The sequence below is a fragment of the Pimephales promelas genome, chromosome 15, assembly GCF_988280905.1.
Source record: "Pimephales promelas chromosome 15, fPimPro1.hap1.1, whole genome shotgun sequence".
Taxonomy (NCBI): Eukaryota; Metazoa; Chordata; class Actinopteri; order Cypriniformes; family Leuciscidae; genus Pimephales; species Pimephales promelas.
The window spans coordinates 21,088,629-21,106,562 of record NC_142783.1 but is presented as its reverse complement, the minus strand read 5'-3'; the positions used below and the strand labels follow the sequence as shown (position 1 = coordinate 21,106,562).

General features: G+C 35.4%; 2 protein-coding genes across 2 annotated transcripts; both read left to right on the top strand.

The window, feature by feature from the left end:
• The first annotated feature begins 3,958 nt into the window (after window positions 1-3,958).
• fas (Fas cell surface death receptor) lies at window positions 3,959-13,262 on the top strand. Its single transcript, XM_039656185.2, has 8 exons — window positions 3,959-4,118; window positions 4,533-4,641; window positions 5,009-5,137; window positions 9,128-9,242; window positions 10,008-10,078; window positions 10,283-10,395; window positions 10,523-10,535; window positions 11,850-13,262. The coding sequence occupies exons 1-8, from the start codon at window positions 4,080-4,082 to the stop codon at window positions 12,131-12,133; spliced, it is 873 nt and encodes a 290-aa protein (XP_039512119.2). The 5' UTR covers window positions 3,959-4,079; the 3' UTR covers window positions 12,134-13,262.
• A 408-nt stretch (window positions 13,263-13,670) lies between these two features.
• LOC120467776 (antiviral innate immune response effector IFIT1) lies at window positions 13,671-16,397 on the top strand. The gene is made up of 2 exons (XM_039656306.2): window positions 13,671-14,652; window positions 14,867-16,397. Exons 1-2 carry the CDS (start codon window positions 14,648-14,650, stop codon window positions 16,140-16,142), a joined length of 1,281 nt encoding a protein of 426 aa, XP_039512240.2. The 5' UTR covers window positions 13,671-14,647; the 3' UTR covers window positions 16,143-16,397.
• The last annotated feature ends 1,537 nt before the right edge of the window (window positions 16,398-17,934 follow it).

Below are 17,934 nucleotides of genomic sequence, written 5' to 3'. Positions count from 1 at the left end.
GCTGTACCCTGTTATGCATATTTTTAGGGGATTTTAAGAGCTTTATACAGCACTGTGAATTGATCAGAGTTTGGAAATTCTCTTTGCTTTGACTCAAGCTTTATCTAATTGCAGCATTAGCATCTTCGTGTCTTTTGGTGGGGGTTTGGAAAGTTTTTGCTCAGTCTTGCAAGTCAACCCTTCATCTACACTGTGGGACAGTATGAAACTAATTTAGCAAAAACTTGCTGTTAGAGCACAGCTGTACTATGTTTGGATTGTGCCCAGAATAAAACAGGAAGTGGGGATTAACTGGCCTGGGTGGCAAGTTCTGCATTTATTTAAGAGCTAAACAGCTCTGAGAGAAGTAGTTGTGCTGTATATATTTTATTTAAAGGTGTAGTTCACTTTTAAAAAAAACTTTTGCTGAAAATTTACTCACCCCCAGGTCATCCCAGATATCCATGTCATTCATTCTTCAGTCGAAAAGAAATTAAGGTTTTTGATGAAAACATTCCATGATTTTTCTCCACATAATGCACTTCAATGGGAACCAAACGGTTCAAGGTCCAAAAGACACTTTCAGTGCAAAGTGTTCAAAGGGCTTTAAATGATTTCAGAGGATGAAAAAGGGTCTTATCAAGCGAAACGTTCGCTCAAATGACCAAATGACACGAAAAAAGATTTGTTCATTTTGATAAACGAGTTTGAACAGGAGAGTCACGAACGCTTCTTTAGATTTTTAGAAAATATAGCTGTGGTCATAGATAAAATCAGAAAGTGTTGATTAAGAATTAACCTAATGACCTCATTTCAAAAAGAAGTTGCGCAAAAATCGGTTATAAGTGAGGTACTTTAAATGGAAGAGTGAAGGCGCCAGTGTTTAGAAGATTCATCAACAGAAATGTGTTTCGATCCAAATGTGATCCATTTTAGGTGTCATTGCAGGACAACAAAATTGTTCAGTTGGATAACTACCCAGTAAAGGCTATAAATAAGACATTAATTTTTTATTTCAAAGTCAGCATGAATGAAAATTCACCCGGTCTTTTAAATGCATCTTCTTGTGAACAATGTATATAGCCTACATTTATTTTTTTTAATTTAATCAGTCTTCCAGTAAAAACATCAGACTTCTCTTTGCTGAGAGATACACCAGACTTCTCCAATCATTTAGTCCAACCCCACCCCTCCACAAATGACTGCAACAAAGTCACTGCCCTACTTTCTTTTATCATAGTCCGTTACACATTTGCATGTAGCCTACGTAGCCTACAATACAGAAGAAAACATTTCGCTACTTCTGTTTCATCATGACTTAACTCTCATTGTTTACATCTTGTGGCTATACTGTTGAAACCGTATAACATTTTGGATTGGCCTCATTCACTTTAATTTTTAACCCAGATTTTTTTTTTTTTTTTAATGAAAGTAGGGACAAGTAATCAATTACGCCACACATGGGTTTGATTGAGCTGAACTCTGTTGAGCCAGGAATAATTATGGTCTGCCAACCTCAAACATTATGGTTGTGTTTGTGGACAGCACACTAGCTCCAGTATAAGTTAATAAACACTGCCTCTTCAGGTTTCTACGATTAAATCAAAAAGGTTACCTGAAAATGACTATAAACAATATAAATAGACAATAAACTGATATTCCTTTAAGTCTCTGAAAGAAAATCTTTACTCTGAGAAGAGCTGTGACAAATTCTGAGGGACAAGAATTTGCAATGTATAGATGTTTTTATTCGGAGTGTGTTCGCTCTTTCATTTTAAAGAGCGCTTGATTAGACAGAATCCGAAAGGGAAAGGATTAGAGGATTATGGCGTGTTTTCCCTGGAGACGATCGGCCACGCTAGACCAGGCTAACATCCGTCACCGCCAAATTAATATGGGGCTCAGATAACAGGCACCAACACTTCTATCAGCACAGAGGAGTGTGTCCTCTCCATGAACCCGGCTTACTGTCACACATCTCATACGAGCACAAAGGCGATCATAAAGAGGTTTGAAATGACTTCGAGTCGACCCTAGATTATGAAAACTGCAGAAGCCATCTCAGTCTGTGTTGATGTGACACATAACACGTCATGATAAACATACACACACACTAATACCCAACGACACACAAGGATAAAGATAACACCAACGCTAAATGTGAATATGTGCACATGCAGTCCTTCTAATGAGGTTTCGTTATATGTTTTTAAAACCACAAACATCTGTTGGTGCTGTTGGCTTCAAGGTATGAAGACAAACAAGCATAAGAACAGAAATGAATTGGGTTATTACTTTCATAAACGAGGAAATAGGTTGTCTTTAAACAAGCACAAATTAAGATTTCTAATGTAAAAAGTTTTTTTGGTCTTCTCTAACTTGTAATACTTGTCATGCAGGAAAAAGTTTCACCCAACACGTTATGCACTCCAACAGCTAAGTTGATGTGGTTTCCATCCATGTCACCATTATTGTCACTTGAGTAAGAGGTTGACAAATCAATGAATGTGTCAGATGTATGGCCTACAGAGGTGCTAGTTGTGTATTGTGAAAAAGGAAAGTGTTGACATGATAGTTGTTGCTTGGTCATATCAAAATATTTCTCCTGCACTCTTAAAAAAATACATTTCCTTAAAGTTGTTTTTTGCAGTAATGGCAACGAACCACCATTTTGGGTTCACCAGTGAACCTTACAGAGAACAGTTTTTAAAAGAACCATTTGTGTAAAGATCATTTAATAATCTATAGAACTGTTTTTCCACTATAAAGAACCATTCGTTCAATTTAAAGGTTCTATTGGAATTCATCATTTAAACTGACTAATTTTCATGTTCATACTGTGTGAGCCACGTGAATAGGCTATTTGTCAGAATGAGAAGTACTATAGGCCTATGTGTATATAATTGTCCTATAGTGCCATCTGCCATTAACAAAGCAGAAGTAAAACATCCCATAATTCACAGTAGGGGCTCAACCAATAAGAAAATAGCAGAAACTGGGTCACACAGCTGAGAGTCTATGAAAGAATGTGCATGGATGCAGTGTTGTGTAAGACCATGAACACACAATGTCTCAGTTACACTTCCTGGCTGCTGAGAAACTTTGTTGTTCAGGTATGAAGGGTTAACCTGAAATGGCCATCTCAGACTAAGCCTAGTCTAAAATGCATGTTTGAGCTTTGCTTTACTCTCTCGGGGTAAAACTTTTGTGATAGCCTGCAGATGTGAGATGCCAGAGGATTTAATATTTAAGTAAAATGAAAATTTAAACGTACTATTTTATCTGTATAGTTTGATATTGTTTGTACTTCTGCATACATATATATCTATACATATACATCCCTCATCCAATCATCCTTCTATAATGGATCAATATCATGGATAGAGATATAGCCGGAAAGAACTGCACAGTTTTGGAATACATAGTCATTTACAGTGATGAACAGTGATTAATGCATAGTAAACAAAAAAAAAAAAAAAAAAAAAAAAATCCACCATTGCTTGAGAAAGTCCAACAATATATTTATATACATATATGTATATTACTCCCTGTTTCCATTTCATTATATTTGTACACTTGGTGGCGCTATAACACTGCAAAAACCAACCTCGCTGTGAAAAAATAGTTTAAGCCTATCTAGGAGTTGTTGTTAAGGCTATGTTTCACAGTGGTGCTATCTTTTAGCTTAAAAGACAGAGATTAAAGGTAATATTAAGTTAGATTTGGTGACATAGCTACACACTTGACAAATAACAAAACGTCAAATACTGTTAAGCTTTCGATTGTCATATTGTGTGTATGATCCCATATTGTAGTGAAATACATAGCAATATTTACACATGATTTAACAGTCTATTTTCCTAAATATCAAAAATTTAGGAAAATTTTGGTCTTATGTTTTCAAATGCAATTAAATGTAGAGACTTTTACATTCGTTTACGTTTTAAACGACGTTACGTTTACGTCATAACTTTAGAGGCGGTACCAACTTCCAGTTTCCTGATCTCTCTATTTTCACTGTACATGGTAACTTACAGTGTTCTTGTAAATAGGTGCAATTACTATACAACTTCTTATTGTTTGGCTGTTACTGTTCAGACATGTATGTTTGGAATCTCGCCGCATTTATGTGCTGTGTGGTAAGTCATGCCTTTAAACTATTCAATTCTAACGTTAGATATCTGAAAAAAAAAAAAAAAAAAAAAAAACATTATGGGCGCTACATCGACTATTTTACCAGGGGAATACGGGAATTTATGGAATTGGTTTGGCTATTTTTAACTGATTTGAATACAATCAACAAATATAGTAGATTATTACCTACAATTTAATGTCGGTTTGGTTGAAAATAGTATAATTAAATTGTATAAGTTACTAACATTAGTTTCACTTTCGATTTCCCGGTATTATGAACCTATTTGAGGTCCTCACTCTGTTTTTTCCAACTAATAACAAAAGATATATATTTTAAAAAATATTTCAATTAGAAAATATTACTTTAATTTCTCATTTTATCTGTAGGTTTAAAATGCATTTTTTTTTTCGTGTGTCAGATGTTCGCTTTAGGGTTGACGGGAGACAGGCGCATGCGGAAGAGACGCAACACGTGTGATCATGGGACTTACCAGCATGAGGGAACCACTTGCTGCCTTTGTCCAAGAGGTATAAGCTTTGTTAAAGGACCTTATTTTTGTTAGCGAGGTAGACTTCGTGTCTTATTCCACATCAAAAGTGTAATAGGGTCTGGGAAGGGTTAGGTTAATGTAGGGCTACATACAGCAGGGCTTTATATGTTTTCTTAAGTGATTTTGTTTTTCAAAACCATTTTTGTTTCCACAGACAGTGAGAGACCTGAAAGTAGCGTTGTCATGGGCAACGGATAAATAAAAATTTTAGCAGCTAGTAGATATTTGACTACACTTATTGACTAATCAGAATCAAGTATTTCAGAGAACCATGTAATTATCTTTAAAAGTAGTAGTAAAGGTAATAGGATGTTCTCAAATGTATGTATTTGTGTGTGTTACAGGTTACCGAGTCTTGAATGACTGCACAGGTCAAAGAAACACAAGTTGTACTCTGTGTGAGTCGGAGACCTATTCGGACCACCCGAACAATGATTACAAATGCCAGCCTTGTAAAATATGCGATTCTAGCGGTAGGTGTTAACATCTTATCCTTGTTAGTTTACTCAGGTTAATGGTTATTTTGTGAAAATGTTTGTGATTGCTTATTATAAGCCCATTCAGAGTGGCCATTTTTCATTATACTATGTAATAAACATGCAAATTTAACAAATGAACAGTAGCCAGTGACCATAACCAATTATAATGTACTGATGCTTTTCTGACATTATTTGTTGCATCTGTGCTTTGTGCCGTACAGGCGAACACACAAATCAATTTTTGAAACCGAATTGTAAATTGAGGACTCAGTGCATCATAATTCATCGTGATATCGAATTGAACTAAAATCCATTACATGATAATCGTAATCAAACCAAACCTTGAGACCAGTGTGGTTCACACCCCTATTGAAAACCAAACTTTTCAAAATCAAATAAATTAAACACTTTAAATAAAAAAATCAAATAAATTAACACACTGGGGAGAACCAGTTCTAATTTCTCAAATGCAATTTGTCATTCATTGCAATATTTCAATTTTCAAACTTTTGTTTTTGCTCATAAGCTATTTAAAAGATCTTTTGGAGACCTTCTCACAATCTCAGATCCATGGATAAAAATAAAACATTTCTATGTCGTACCCTTTTGGTGATGACAGCATGTGGTTTCAAAAGTTTAAAATTAGATTCATTGTTTTTATTGAATCCAGAAAATTACCTTTAAATGAAATTTTTTTTTTCTCTAGCCATTATGTTTCTTTGGGACACGTTGTGCCCTATATTTACTTTTCCATAGAATTCTGTATAGTCCATAATCTGTTCTCAACAAAAATACATGCTTTTACCACTATCAAATCCAGTCCCAGTGTTTTACCTGATTGGTGAGTCAATCTCTCACTATTGCTATTCTGCTATTGAACTTCCTGTATCAGGGCAGCTGGACTGGTCCCTATTGGAAGCAGATTCAAAGTGTTAGTTTGAGAAAGATGAAGAATTGCTGAAACCAGTGGATAATCAAAGACAATAATCAAGTTACTATGATAATTAACTAAATTTGAAACGTTCTCTGTAGTGATCAATAATGCAGCACCTGGTGCACAAGTGAGTGGATGGAAGTCTTTATTTCCTGTGTGGATTGTCGTTCAGTTGACTTGTTCATGGTTCATCATCAGGCTGCAATGACACTCTCGGTCTGGCTTTGATCCACCCTGGCACAAAATTCCATAATGCATGACACAAATTGTCTTTAGGAAAAGTCACTGTCACCTCAAGTGAACTGTCCATTTCCTCACCACTTCCTCCTCTTCTATCTCCAGTCATTCAATCATTCAAGGTGTCTGAAACCCTGAACACTCAGAGAACTGCAAAACTCAAATTAAACTTAGTTTAATAACTAAAAATCTCATCTGGTATCAATACAGCAGTTCTTCACTTTATTAAAAAGCGTTCTTCATTGCGCGGAAAAAAGCAAGCATTTCTTCTTTGCAAAGATGCAGGAAAAAACTCTAATTATAATACAGTTTTTTTAATGCCCCTTCTTCGTCTTTTTTTCTCTTCTTCAAGAAACCAAAATAAAATGACTGTAAGATAAATGTTATGTGCTTGTTCAAATCACAATCTATATCTGAACTGGTCACCCCACCTCATTCTCATACTATGCATAATGCACATGCATCTTTGTTCAACATAAACCATTGACTCTTAACATTTCTGCAATGGATACACTTAATTTCCCCACACTGTCTCCCAGGGATCAAAAATGTCCTAATTCCCTCAGAATGCATATTTCTATTGTTATGTTTTATAATTGTAACAATTTCTGCCTTTTTAAAATTTATCTATTGATCTGGTTTCAACATTTCTAATTTCTAATTTTCTCTCTTATTATTCAATCATAATTAAAGTCTCTTTCAAACAAAAGCAAGTTTCATTTGGATACTCCATAGCATCTCGGGCTATTTTCCTCCCGATTCTGATTTCTAGCATGACAAGTTGCTATTTTCATGAACTTGGTTGCATTGACAGCTTACTGGAAGCACTCTCACTCTCTACAAATATCAATTTGATTGAATTTAACCAAAATCATTGCCCTTACTAGCTAAGGTAAAAACATAATTTATAGCCTAAATCTTTTAAATGTGATCAGCAGTTTTCAAAATTGTACTTTACAGAAAAGCCAATTTTCAGTCAAACCTTTTAATTAATTGCATTATATTTAGAAGCATTTTTTAAAAGGAAAAGTGCCCTACTTTAGTACTTTTAGCCCGCCTGGAATGGGTCTCTCTCTGTCGAACAGGGTTCTGCAGTCTGGCAGAGGGAAGACAATGTGGTTCCTCGTCCCCGTCCATCCGACAGAGGGAGTTTCCGAGGACTTTTGCAGATTGCTTACACTCAAACCCCAATTAAACCCATATTTCTCTATATTCATGGTACACTTTGATGCCACCACGTTCCATTTTTCTTAATCATATAATTATAAATTGCTTTCGAGAAATCCACTGTCCTTAAAGACACTTTACTATTAGAATTACACAGTTTTTTCCGCACTAAAATAGCCCTTTTCAGAGCCCTTTTCCCCATTTCTCTTATTCAATTTGCTCAACAGTATTTATATTTGCGTATTTAAATCTTTCCCCCATGTGGTCACCACGCTCTCTATTCACTGTATTAATTTTTTCCCCCGCGTGGCCACCACGCACTGCCTTTATTCGTCAAAAAAGGACTTTCAAATTGCCTGCATCCGTCGATGAAGGTCTTTCCCAAAAAAGTGCCTCTGTACTGTTCGAAAAATGACTGTCAGGCTTATTTCGAACAGGCACCCATCTGGTGTTCGAGAAATGGGAAAACAATTAATACATTCTATTTGAGAAAATTTACTATCAGGCTTATTCCAAACTCTGACCCTTTTAGGAAAAGTATTCAATATGCAAATAATTTTCTTATTTACCACGTAAATAATTTTCTTCTCACCGTCTCTTGATGACCTTGTGAGTTCACTTCTAGGAGTGCGTCACCTCCGTCGTCGTGATGAGTAGAACAATTCTCTCTCCTTAAGATTGAGGATTTTGAACCGCAGAGTATATTAATCTGTGGGATGATCAGTCAATCAGTCAATTCCCTCCTCACGCCGATCGTCGGTTCAGCATCCCATCCTCCCCGTCGCCATTTTGTTGTGGAAATAATTCTGTTCGAAAACGTAGGAGGAAGAAGACAAGTGGAAAACCTCTTAAAAGTCCAAGTATCAAAAGTTTATTTCTTGCAAGAAATAAAATTGAAATGGCATTCAACATACAGACAGTGTCTACATGTGAAGGCCAAGGCTTGTCCCTTTTCGCCCAGGTTATATACCCTCAACACAGGAAATAATTCTATGTAGGCTGCATCTGGTTCGCAGAAGATTGTTCCCTACCCAGCCTTAAAAGGAAACATGTTGATGTCGCCTTAACCATATATTCATTTTAGACGGCACAATGACGTCTTCGTTAAAGTTTCCTGCGTTTAGCTGCTGTTTGACTTCACACCCCAACTACTGTTCGACCTCACACCTTATCTCTCATTTGATCAAAACCCTGCACACATACATTTCACACTCGAAATACAATGAGCTAATAAAATGTTTCCATGCTGCTTGGTCCTTTGTTATCTTCTACAGAACAATATGTTCTGAAACGAAGCTTACTCTAACTTATGCATTTCTACCAGCTTGTTATAGCTTTCATAATGTCCTTTGGATTATATGAACATCTTCCTTTATATGCTTATGAGTACATCTTTTTCAACGTTAGTAAAAGTTACACACATCTAAAACATCTAATAAAAGAAAAGAAAACATATGGAAGAAAATAAAAGAACACATATAAAAGAAAAGAAACATGTAAATGTAAAAATTAGCCATCACACCAGTCAACCACAAGTTTCTAATGCCAGAGGTGGTACTGTTGTCAAAGGGTTGTATGGTGCATCTTGAAGCTCAAATCGAAGGATGGGCAAAAAGTCTAATTTGCGCTTTGTCTCCCTGCTTTAGCTAAAATGGAGGACAAAGAGAGATGTTCGCCGTTCAACAACACTGTCTGCCGGTGTCAGAAGGACTATTACTGTCCCCAGGGTGACCAGTGTAGGATCTGTAAGCCTTGTGACATGTATGTAGTCAGCCAAAGACCCTTTTCTTTCTGGACAGAATGATCGATGTGTGTGTGAAGAGAGTTATAATGTGAGTTTTAATGGAGACCATGTTCCCTGTAAAAAGCTGTCTGCAGATGCACACTTATTTTGCTTCCTTACAAATCACAAGAAAAAAGTCAGACTCCGAAACGTGTGTGGGGGAAAAAAACATGTCAATTTGATTTTCACTGCGAAACTGAAGCTGTGTGTGCTAATTCCTCAGTCACTGAAATAGAGATGGATTCAGGCATTATATGTGGCCAAAACAAAAAGCCTTGTCTTTTAACTATCTATTTGTTTATAACTTTTCCCCTCATAATCTCAGCATGTTTTTTTATTTTATTTTTTTATCTTAAATAGACAAGACAGAAAAATAAACAATTAAAATCCTGGAAAAATTGTCCTTAACATTTGAATAATAAATATTTTGTTATTTTTTTGTTTTTATTTTCTGTGTAAAATGAATCGTGCTTAAAGAGGGAGTTGACAAGGGCTTCACTTTTCTGATGTGCTGGGTGTTTCTGCTCTGACCAATATATATTGATTTTATACATTGTTTTTTTTTAATTTATAAAAGGTTTGCTAAGCAAGAAAAAAAGTTAGAGGGAACATTGAAGACCCAGTTGCTTCAAAATCAGAATTTTTGTTTTAGCGTTCAGCATTTCATAAGCTTTATATTTTGAAAATTTGCTTCCAGCTCAGTATTCAGTCTTCACCCTGTCGTGTTCATGTTTATCCAACAGGTGTACAGAAGTGGAAACAAAATGCACAGAAACCAACAATACAGTGTGTAAAGATACAACAACGTCAAATGGCATGTATATCCACAAGCTACACACATCCACAGGCATAGCCAAGGGATAAGTTGTTAAAATGCTCCTGTTCCAAGTGCTCTTCTCTATACACTCACACAGTATAAGAGTAACTGGAAATGTACTCTAAAGCTTATGCTGGTTAAACACAAAGTACAGTAGAGGGGGTGGTAATGTAGAAATATCTATGGTTGCTTCTGTTCCAGGGATCATTGCAGCTGCTGTTTTGGTTCCGTTATTCATAATCGTAATGGTTCTCTTATATTTTTGGAAACAAAAAAAGGACAAAAAGAGAAGAGACAAAGTGCCTAAGGAAGAGGTGATTTATCTTTGTTTAATTGTTCATGACACCCTTGTTGTGTTACAGTGGAACTGCATGTTAGTTTTGTGTGTGTATTTCAAAACATTTGTGCCTGATTTTTTTGTCTTTCTTTTTTTTCATATAGGTACCCCTGAAAGGCAAGTGTGCTTTTTCTTTTCATTTACATAAAAAATGATCACATCACACAAATCAATTTTAGCATTAAACTATACTGTCCCAAATTATGGTAACAGGATTGCAAATCCTTGTATTAAAGGTATCATGGCATGAGACATTAAATTTGCTCTTTACCATTAAAACAACCTGCAAGTTTCGTAACTTAAAATGCCTCCATCTTTTCAAACAAAGCATTTATTTTACCAAGGTGTGGGATCTGTGATATCATATGGGCAAATACATTTAGCATCTGACTGCATAGAGCAAGACATTGACGAATCATCGACATCATCGCACTACAAGCCACGCCCACTGCCAATCATTTGCTTAATGCCTGACGTCCATTATAATCACTGCAACGTCTACACTAAATACAGATGCCTGTTTAATCACTGACATACTGTACTCCACGTGCCTGAGTCTGCTGACAACAGGTCAAATGGAAGTGTAAACAATGTGTCCCGTTTAAACGGCTTCTTTGCGTTTCTGGACAGCTGTCAGAAGGACACCTGCGTGGGGTCCCGGATTTTGTTTGCTCTGAGCGTTTGACTGTAGATTATTTTGTAGGATCATTACACAGAGGCACGGTGTAATGGAGAGTTGGCAAAGTAATTTTTGTTGAAAGATGAGTCGACATCCGTAGCAGTACATCACGATTCATAAGTAAACAATTTGATGATGCTTAATCAGTATTATACGGATAATGCTTTCAAAACACTTACTCTAGTGTAATAATGAGTGGGAATTTGTTTTGTCAATGGAATGAAATTAGTATAATGAACAAGACACCCAAAGTACTTATTTAATTCCATTTTAAATAGCTACGTCTTTAATACAGATGTGTATTTATAAAAATAAAATAAAATAAAAACTATTACATCACATAGATCGCACTGACCAAGGAGTATTAAAGCTGTTTTCAGCAAGTCGTTTGCCATTGTCCTTTTGATCAGCGCAGTCGGTGGAGAGCAACAGCGCGCGACTGCAGAATCCGACATGCGCAAGGTCGTGAGAGTTTTTGGATCTGAGCATTGCGATTTCAGTTTTATTTAACATAATTATCTTTTATTATTTAGGACGCACTGATTGAAAGCCAGAATACATATCTTGAGAGCCAGGCTAGAGTATTGCAGGAAGCCATGGAAAGTTATAAATGAATGATGCGTGTTCTGCACTTGAAAATATTTTTCTCCACAAAAGGGGGGCCTGCCAGAAAAAGTTTAGGAAGCACTGGTTTAAAAAATAGCAGCATAAGAATTTAAATCAGTGATGATGTTTTTTTTTTTTCCATGTAGATTTGGACCTGAACCCTTACCTGTCAGAAATTGCTGATCATCTGGGCTGGAAAGTGATGAAACGTGTTGCCCTGCACAGTGGCATGAATAAAGCTGTTATTGACAATCACGAGTGTAACCACCCTAATGATGCGAGAGAACAGACCTATGGACTTCTGCAGGAGTGGTCCCAAAAACAAGGTTTATATGAAGCCTACCCAGCTCTCATCAGAAATCTTCATGCCATAAATGAAAGAAGAACAGCAGATGAGATAAAGAAAATTGTTGAAAAAGCTCAGCCATAGACTGCACAAGAGATGTACTTCATTTTTAGCATTGAGTATTGCACTTTACTGTGTCAAATTTTAATTATAAATAACAGACATATTGTTCGTTTTAAAGGTTGTATCAGCGATTGTGGGTAACGTCACTTCTATTTGTGTTTGAAGCAAGATCCCAAACAAAACAAGTTAGCTCGCCCCTCTCTCCTGTTTCGTGCATCATGAAAAAAAACATCATGTACGTGCTTTTCTTAAAGCGACAAAAACACACTATTTTCAGATTGATGTCTACCTCAATGATGGCTCATTCGGTGAACTGTAAAATGTGAACTAAGCTGCTTTGGATTATAAAGCATAATGATGTATATAAACATCATTTGGCTACAATGTTGCGGCTACAAGTAGAAGCAACTCACACACTAAATCCCTACAATCTGATATTCGCTAAAGCTATCCAAGTTTAGTCGAGCTTCACTCATATTTTTTTTTAAGAATTATATTTTCACACACATCTCACATACAAAAAAGTCAGCACTAGAAGCTACTCCTGTCAAGAAGAAACGGTGCAACCTCGGCCACCGATTTAAAAATGTTCAATTCTTTGAGTTCTCTCCAACGTTTAAAAGCCTTCCCGATTATTATTGTTTCTTTTTAACGAAAAACGACGGTATTTCCTCGCCCTAATTTTTGTTTGGGCTTGAAATCACTGATACAACCTTTAAGTTTCATATTGAGAAATGTGTTCTGTATGAAAACACCATGAGAAAACACCTGGTTTATTATAGGATGCCCCAAAATAGGTCAGTTTAGACTGATTTGCAAACAGAAAGTCAAACAATCAGAATAATTCAGTCTTTCATTCAATTTCAGTTTCATTTCTTTTTCACTCAGTAAACCTCCACCCTGACTTTATTAACTTGTAAGTTAACTGTTTTAATTATGTTTATCATAGGTAGGCTTTCAGAATTGATTATATCTTTGTTTACAATGTTACAGTCTTAATATGCACTGTAAAAACAAAAGTTGAGAACTTAAGTTTAAGGCAACCAGCTGCAGAACATTTTTGAGTTTTCTCAACGTAGGGTCATCATTATTTCTACAAACTTTTTCATGTTAAATAGTTGAATAAACAAAATGTTTTTTTCGAACAAAATGTAAGTTGGGTTTTTTACAGTGTGGATAACTTCCTTTGAAATGTTGAAAGGCATGTTTCATTTGTTAATATTTAACAGCTAAAATGAACTCAATGTTTGACTAATATTAACAAATATTAATAAAAACTGTAACAAATGTATTGGCATTGTTAAATATTAATAAAAACTGTAACAAATGTATTGGCATTGTTAATCTTAAATTAACAATGCCAATACATTTGTTACAGTTTTTTATTAATATTTGTTAATGTTAGTCAAACATTTTGAGTATATGTTTATAATAATATATAATAAACCTTCTTCCTCATAAGCATAAAGAAACTCTTTAGATGCAGGTTTAAGTGTTAGTGCTAATTATTGGATCATATATTCGAGAAATGTTTAGTCATTTGGTATTGATAAAACTATGTGGGTGTGACCGACTTTATTTCTAGTTGGCTGTTGAGGTGGTTGAATGGATTTGTATTTACCATATTATATTTAAAAAAAATTGATAACATTTAACAATAAGCTCGGTCACACCCACATATTATTATCAATATCAAATTACAAAACATTTCTCGAATATATGATCTAATAATTATCACTGACACCTAAATGCTCTAAAGAGTTTCTTTATGTTTATGAGGAAGAAGGCATGGGCATAGAGTTTATCACAGTCATTACATAAACTACACGTCATTGAAGTAAAAAAAAAAAAAAAAAAAAAAACGAAACCTTAGACAGAATAGAAACAGAACAATCACAAAAGTTCCAAAATCAACTGAGCAGGTCAAGTAAATCTTATCAACAAAACTAAAAAAAAAAACTAGTCAGAAATAAAAGAGAGGCATGTTTATTCTTGTATTTGAGACATGTAGCTACTGTAAGCAACACATCTGTATATCCAAGTTTCAGGAATGAAAGTCTCAAAGGAAAGCAGTTGTGAAAGTATTTTCCGTCTCATATGTGAACAATACGTAGTTATAACTAAATGCAATAAGCATGATCCAGCTCAAAGAAGTTTTTTTTTTACTTCAGTCGAAACAATGAATAGTTATTGGAATCTACAGTCCATTACACAACAAAATATAACACTGAATACAGTATTTTGACTAGAGATTTAAGATGGGAATTAAGATAGTTGTCCTATTTTCATGTTTTTCTTAATTTTCTACACTTCATTAAAGTAAAAAAAAAAAAAAAACGAAACGAAACGAAACCTTAGACAGAATAGAAACAGAACAATCCTGAGCTGACGTGTCTAATGACTGTTAAGGTAGATAAGAAGATGATTTTATGAGCGTGATCATTATAAATACAAAAAAAAATCTCTCAACAACTCACACAAAGCTCAAATCAGCATTGCTAGAAGGACCAAACCAGACCACCACTAACCATTATTATGGAGTAAGTACTTTTCCAATCAAATATGAAAAAAAAAATATCTGTAAAGTAGGAATTTAAAGTGATTGACTAAACTCAAGATTGTGTAAAAATATTGTGGCTCATTTGAAACTGTTGATAATCTGTCCCATGACTGCTACGATATATTTGTATGTAAACCAAAACACACAGCATTTGTAACTCTTTATTAATAGATCTTTATTTCTGAATGTGTCAGTAACTCTAGTCTAAAACAACGTCTTGAGAGGCTGGACTGCCACTTCACCTGGGATCTGGAGTGCAGTACAAATGAACTCCAGAATTTTCTGAGAAAGCTGGAATATTTGGACCAGAAAACATGCACTTGGCTGGTTCACTATTACAACCTGCTGGGCTACATCCATCAGACTCTTGGCTCCAACACAGAGGCAGTGAAGCATCTGCACAAAGCAGAAAGTGTGATCCAGGAGCAGGGAACAGAAGAGGCAGGAGCCCAGTTTCTGGTCAACAAAGCAAACCTAGCTTGTGTCTACTTCCATTTGGGAGACATGGATAAAAGCAAAGGATATCTAGAAGAGGTGGAGAGACTTCAGCGAATGCACCCTGCTCCACCTGGATGCACTTTACACCCTGAAGTCAGTGGAGAGAAGGGCTGGACGCTGGTGAAGCTTAACAAGTCCAACAAGTGCCAGGCGGTTGATTACTTTAAGATGGCTCTAAATGCAGAACCAGATAGGAAGGAATGGCACAAAGGACTTGCCATAGCCATGAACGCGGAATTTGGATCTGAATTCACTCCAGATGAGATTGTACAGCAACTGAAAATTGCAAATGAAAAAGAACCAAATAGTTTGTTCATTTATTCTCATTGGCTAAAACTGTGCAAAGAGAAAAATGTGAACATTGAAAAGGAGATGCAAGGTTTATTCGAAAGAACTCTTGAAACTGGAAACCTGGAGTGTTTGCATGTTATTCTTAGGTATTTTAGTGAACAGGATTTTGATAAAGGTATTCAAAAAGCAAAGGAAGCTCATGAAAAGTTCCCCTCTTCAGCTAAAGTTTTGAAACAATTGGCAGACTGCTACAAATGGAAAGTTTACAAAATGGCAGACAGCGAGGAAAGGGAGACTTTGGCTAGGGAAGCCATTAAGCTCTATGAGAAGGATCTTACATATAATCCTGACTCATACAAATTAAAGATAGACATTGCAGCACTGCATTGTTACACGCACGAAATTGAGAAGGCAGATGAGATTTACAACAATCTCCTGTCAGAGGAAAATGATAGTTCTCCTCATAAACAACAGTACATATTTTATAATTATGCCCAACATCTAAATCATAATAAATTACAAACCAGAGATTCAGTCCCCTTTTACATGAAAGCAGCAGAAATCCCAGTTTCAGGATGCAAACAAAAGAGTATAAGATTCCTTCAAAACATTGTGAGGAGGGGCACAGACCCTCGCTGTGTGGAAATTCGGCATTTTCTGAATGGAATTAATTCTGATTAAAATCTGCTCTAATGCATCAGACAAGTCATACATCAATCCTCAAAAATCATTATGGAGGATCTTTAAATTTCACTCAATGCAGAAACCGTAATTTTAAAAAAATGGAGGGAAAGAAAATTAAGAAAAACATGAAAATAGGACACAATCTCAAGTCAATATACTGTACTATTCAGTGTTTTTTTTTGTTGTGTTAATGGACTGTAGATTCCAATACCTGTTCATTGTTTCCATTGAAGTTATTGCATCTAGTTATAACTATTGTTCAAAAATGAGACGGAAAATACTTTTGAAACTTTACAGTACATGTTTCAAATACAAGAATAATCATGTCTCTCTTTTATTTCTGCCTAGTTTTTTTGCTTGTTGATAAGATTTACTTGACCTGTTCAGTTGATTTTGGAACTTTGTTTGCAGTAACATACAAATTAAAACCGCTTTTTTACTGTGTCTCACAAGTTGAGTGCATTTTAAACATGATTGTCTGTTTTACATTTTCTTAAGGGAACTTTGTAGTTTGCTATAGTGGAAAGACTGAAGATACCTTGTGACAAATTGAATGTTATTTACTGTAACCAGCACCAATACAATGTCACTTTCAAATAAATGTGCATTGTTGAGAATCACAAAGTGTTTGATGTATTTTCTAAAAATGTAAAAAATAAATTAAAATTGTTTCTCTTCTTGTCAAAAACCCATAATTCCTTTCAAAGGCACATTAATGTTCATGACCTTTATCTGAAATAGATAAAGATAAACTGAAACAGGCTATCTGCTTACATATGTAATATTATTCTTGTTCCCTTTGTAATGAAGTCCAAAAGTCCAAAGCAAGCTCTGCTGATTGATGCAGAGTTAGAAAACCTCTATTTAACACATTTGGTATATTTGAAACATTACAACATTCAGTGGAATTCTGTATCAAACATTCTGCAGAATTCAAAACATTCCAAAAAATCAACATGAAAATGTGGAAATAAAAGAAGCAGATTTGATTTAATCTGGGCCATGAGCTATCGTATTGATAGCAGCACTAAAATGAATAACACTTTTATGACACTGAGAGTGACATTTGATTTGAGTGTTTTAAGGCCAGTGAGCTTGACTGTTTGAAAACAGTAGTGCATGTAGGGGCGTAGTAGCAGCCATTACAAAAGTGTGACAAAAGCTGTGTGGTGATTTGACCCAAAGGTCAGTCCTTCCAGAAAAATGCGGAGTTTTTTTTTTTTAGATTGATTCTGGCAAAAATCCTTGATTATGCAACACGCTAAAAAATGCAATGGGATAGGCGGGATATTAATTTTATGCAATCAAATTGCGGGAACTTGCAAAAACTGCAGTTTGATGAATAAGAGAGAAAAAGTGATTCCAACTATGGAGGGATTATTGGGTCAGATTGAAAACCAAAAGTCTAAAACTAAAAGTCTTAAACGAAAACTAAAAGTATAAGTCGAAAACTCAAAGTCGAAGTCGAAAATTAATTTGGTATTTAGGATTGGGCATTTGGTATTTAGGATTGGGCATTTGGCATTTAGGATTGGGCATTTGATATTTAGGATTGGGCATTTGGTTATTTAGGATTTAGGATTGGGCATTTATGTATTTAGCATTGGGCATTTGGTATTTAGGATTGGGCATTTAATCATTTAGCAATTTAGTATTTAGGATTGGGCATTTGGGGATTTAGGATTGGGCATTTGAGGATTGAGGAGTGCATGCAAATAAGGAGGCGTGGCCCAAATACTGGAGGTTGGGTTTGAAATGGCTGGTGCGCAGAGGCACCTTATGGAGAGGG

Bases quoted from the DNA above. Each gene is read 5' to 3' on its own strand.
- fas (XM_039656185.2), top strand. From the start codon at position 4,080: ATGTATGTTTGGAATCTCGCCGCATTTATGTGCTGTGTG. The intron at 5,138-9,127 runs GTAGGTGTTAAC...TCCCTGCTTTAG, and splicing joins TAAAATATGCGATTCTAGCG to CTAAAATGGAGGACAAAGAG. The intron at 10,079-10,282 runs GCATGTATATCC...CTTCTGTTCCAG, and splicing joins AGATACAACAACGTCAAATG to GGATCATTGCAGCTGCTGTT.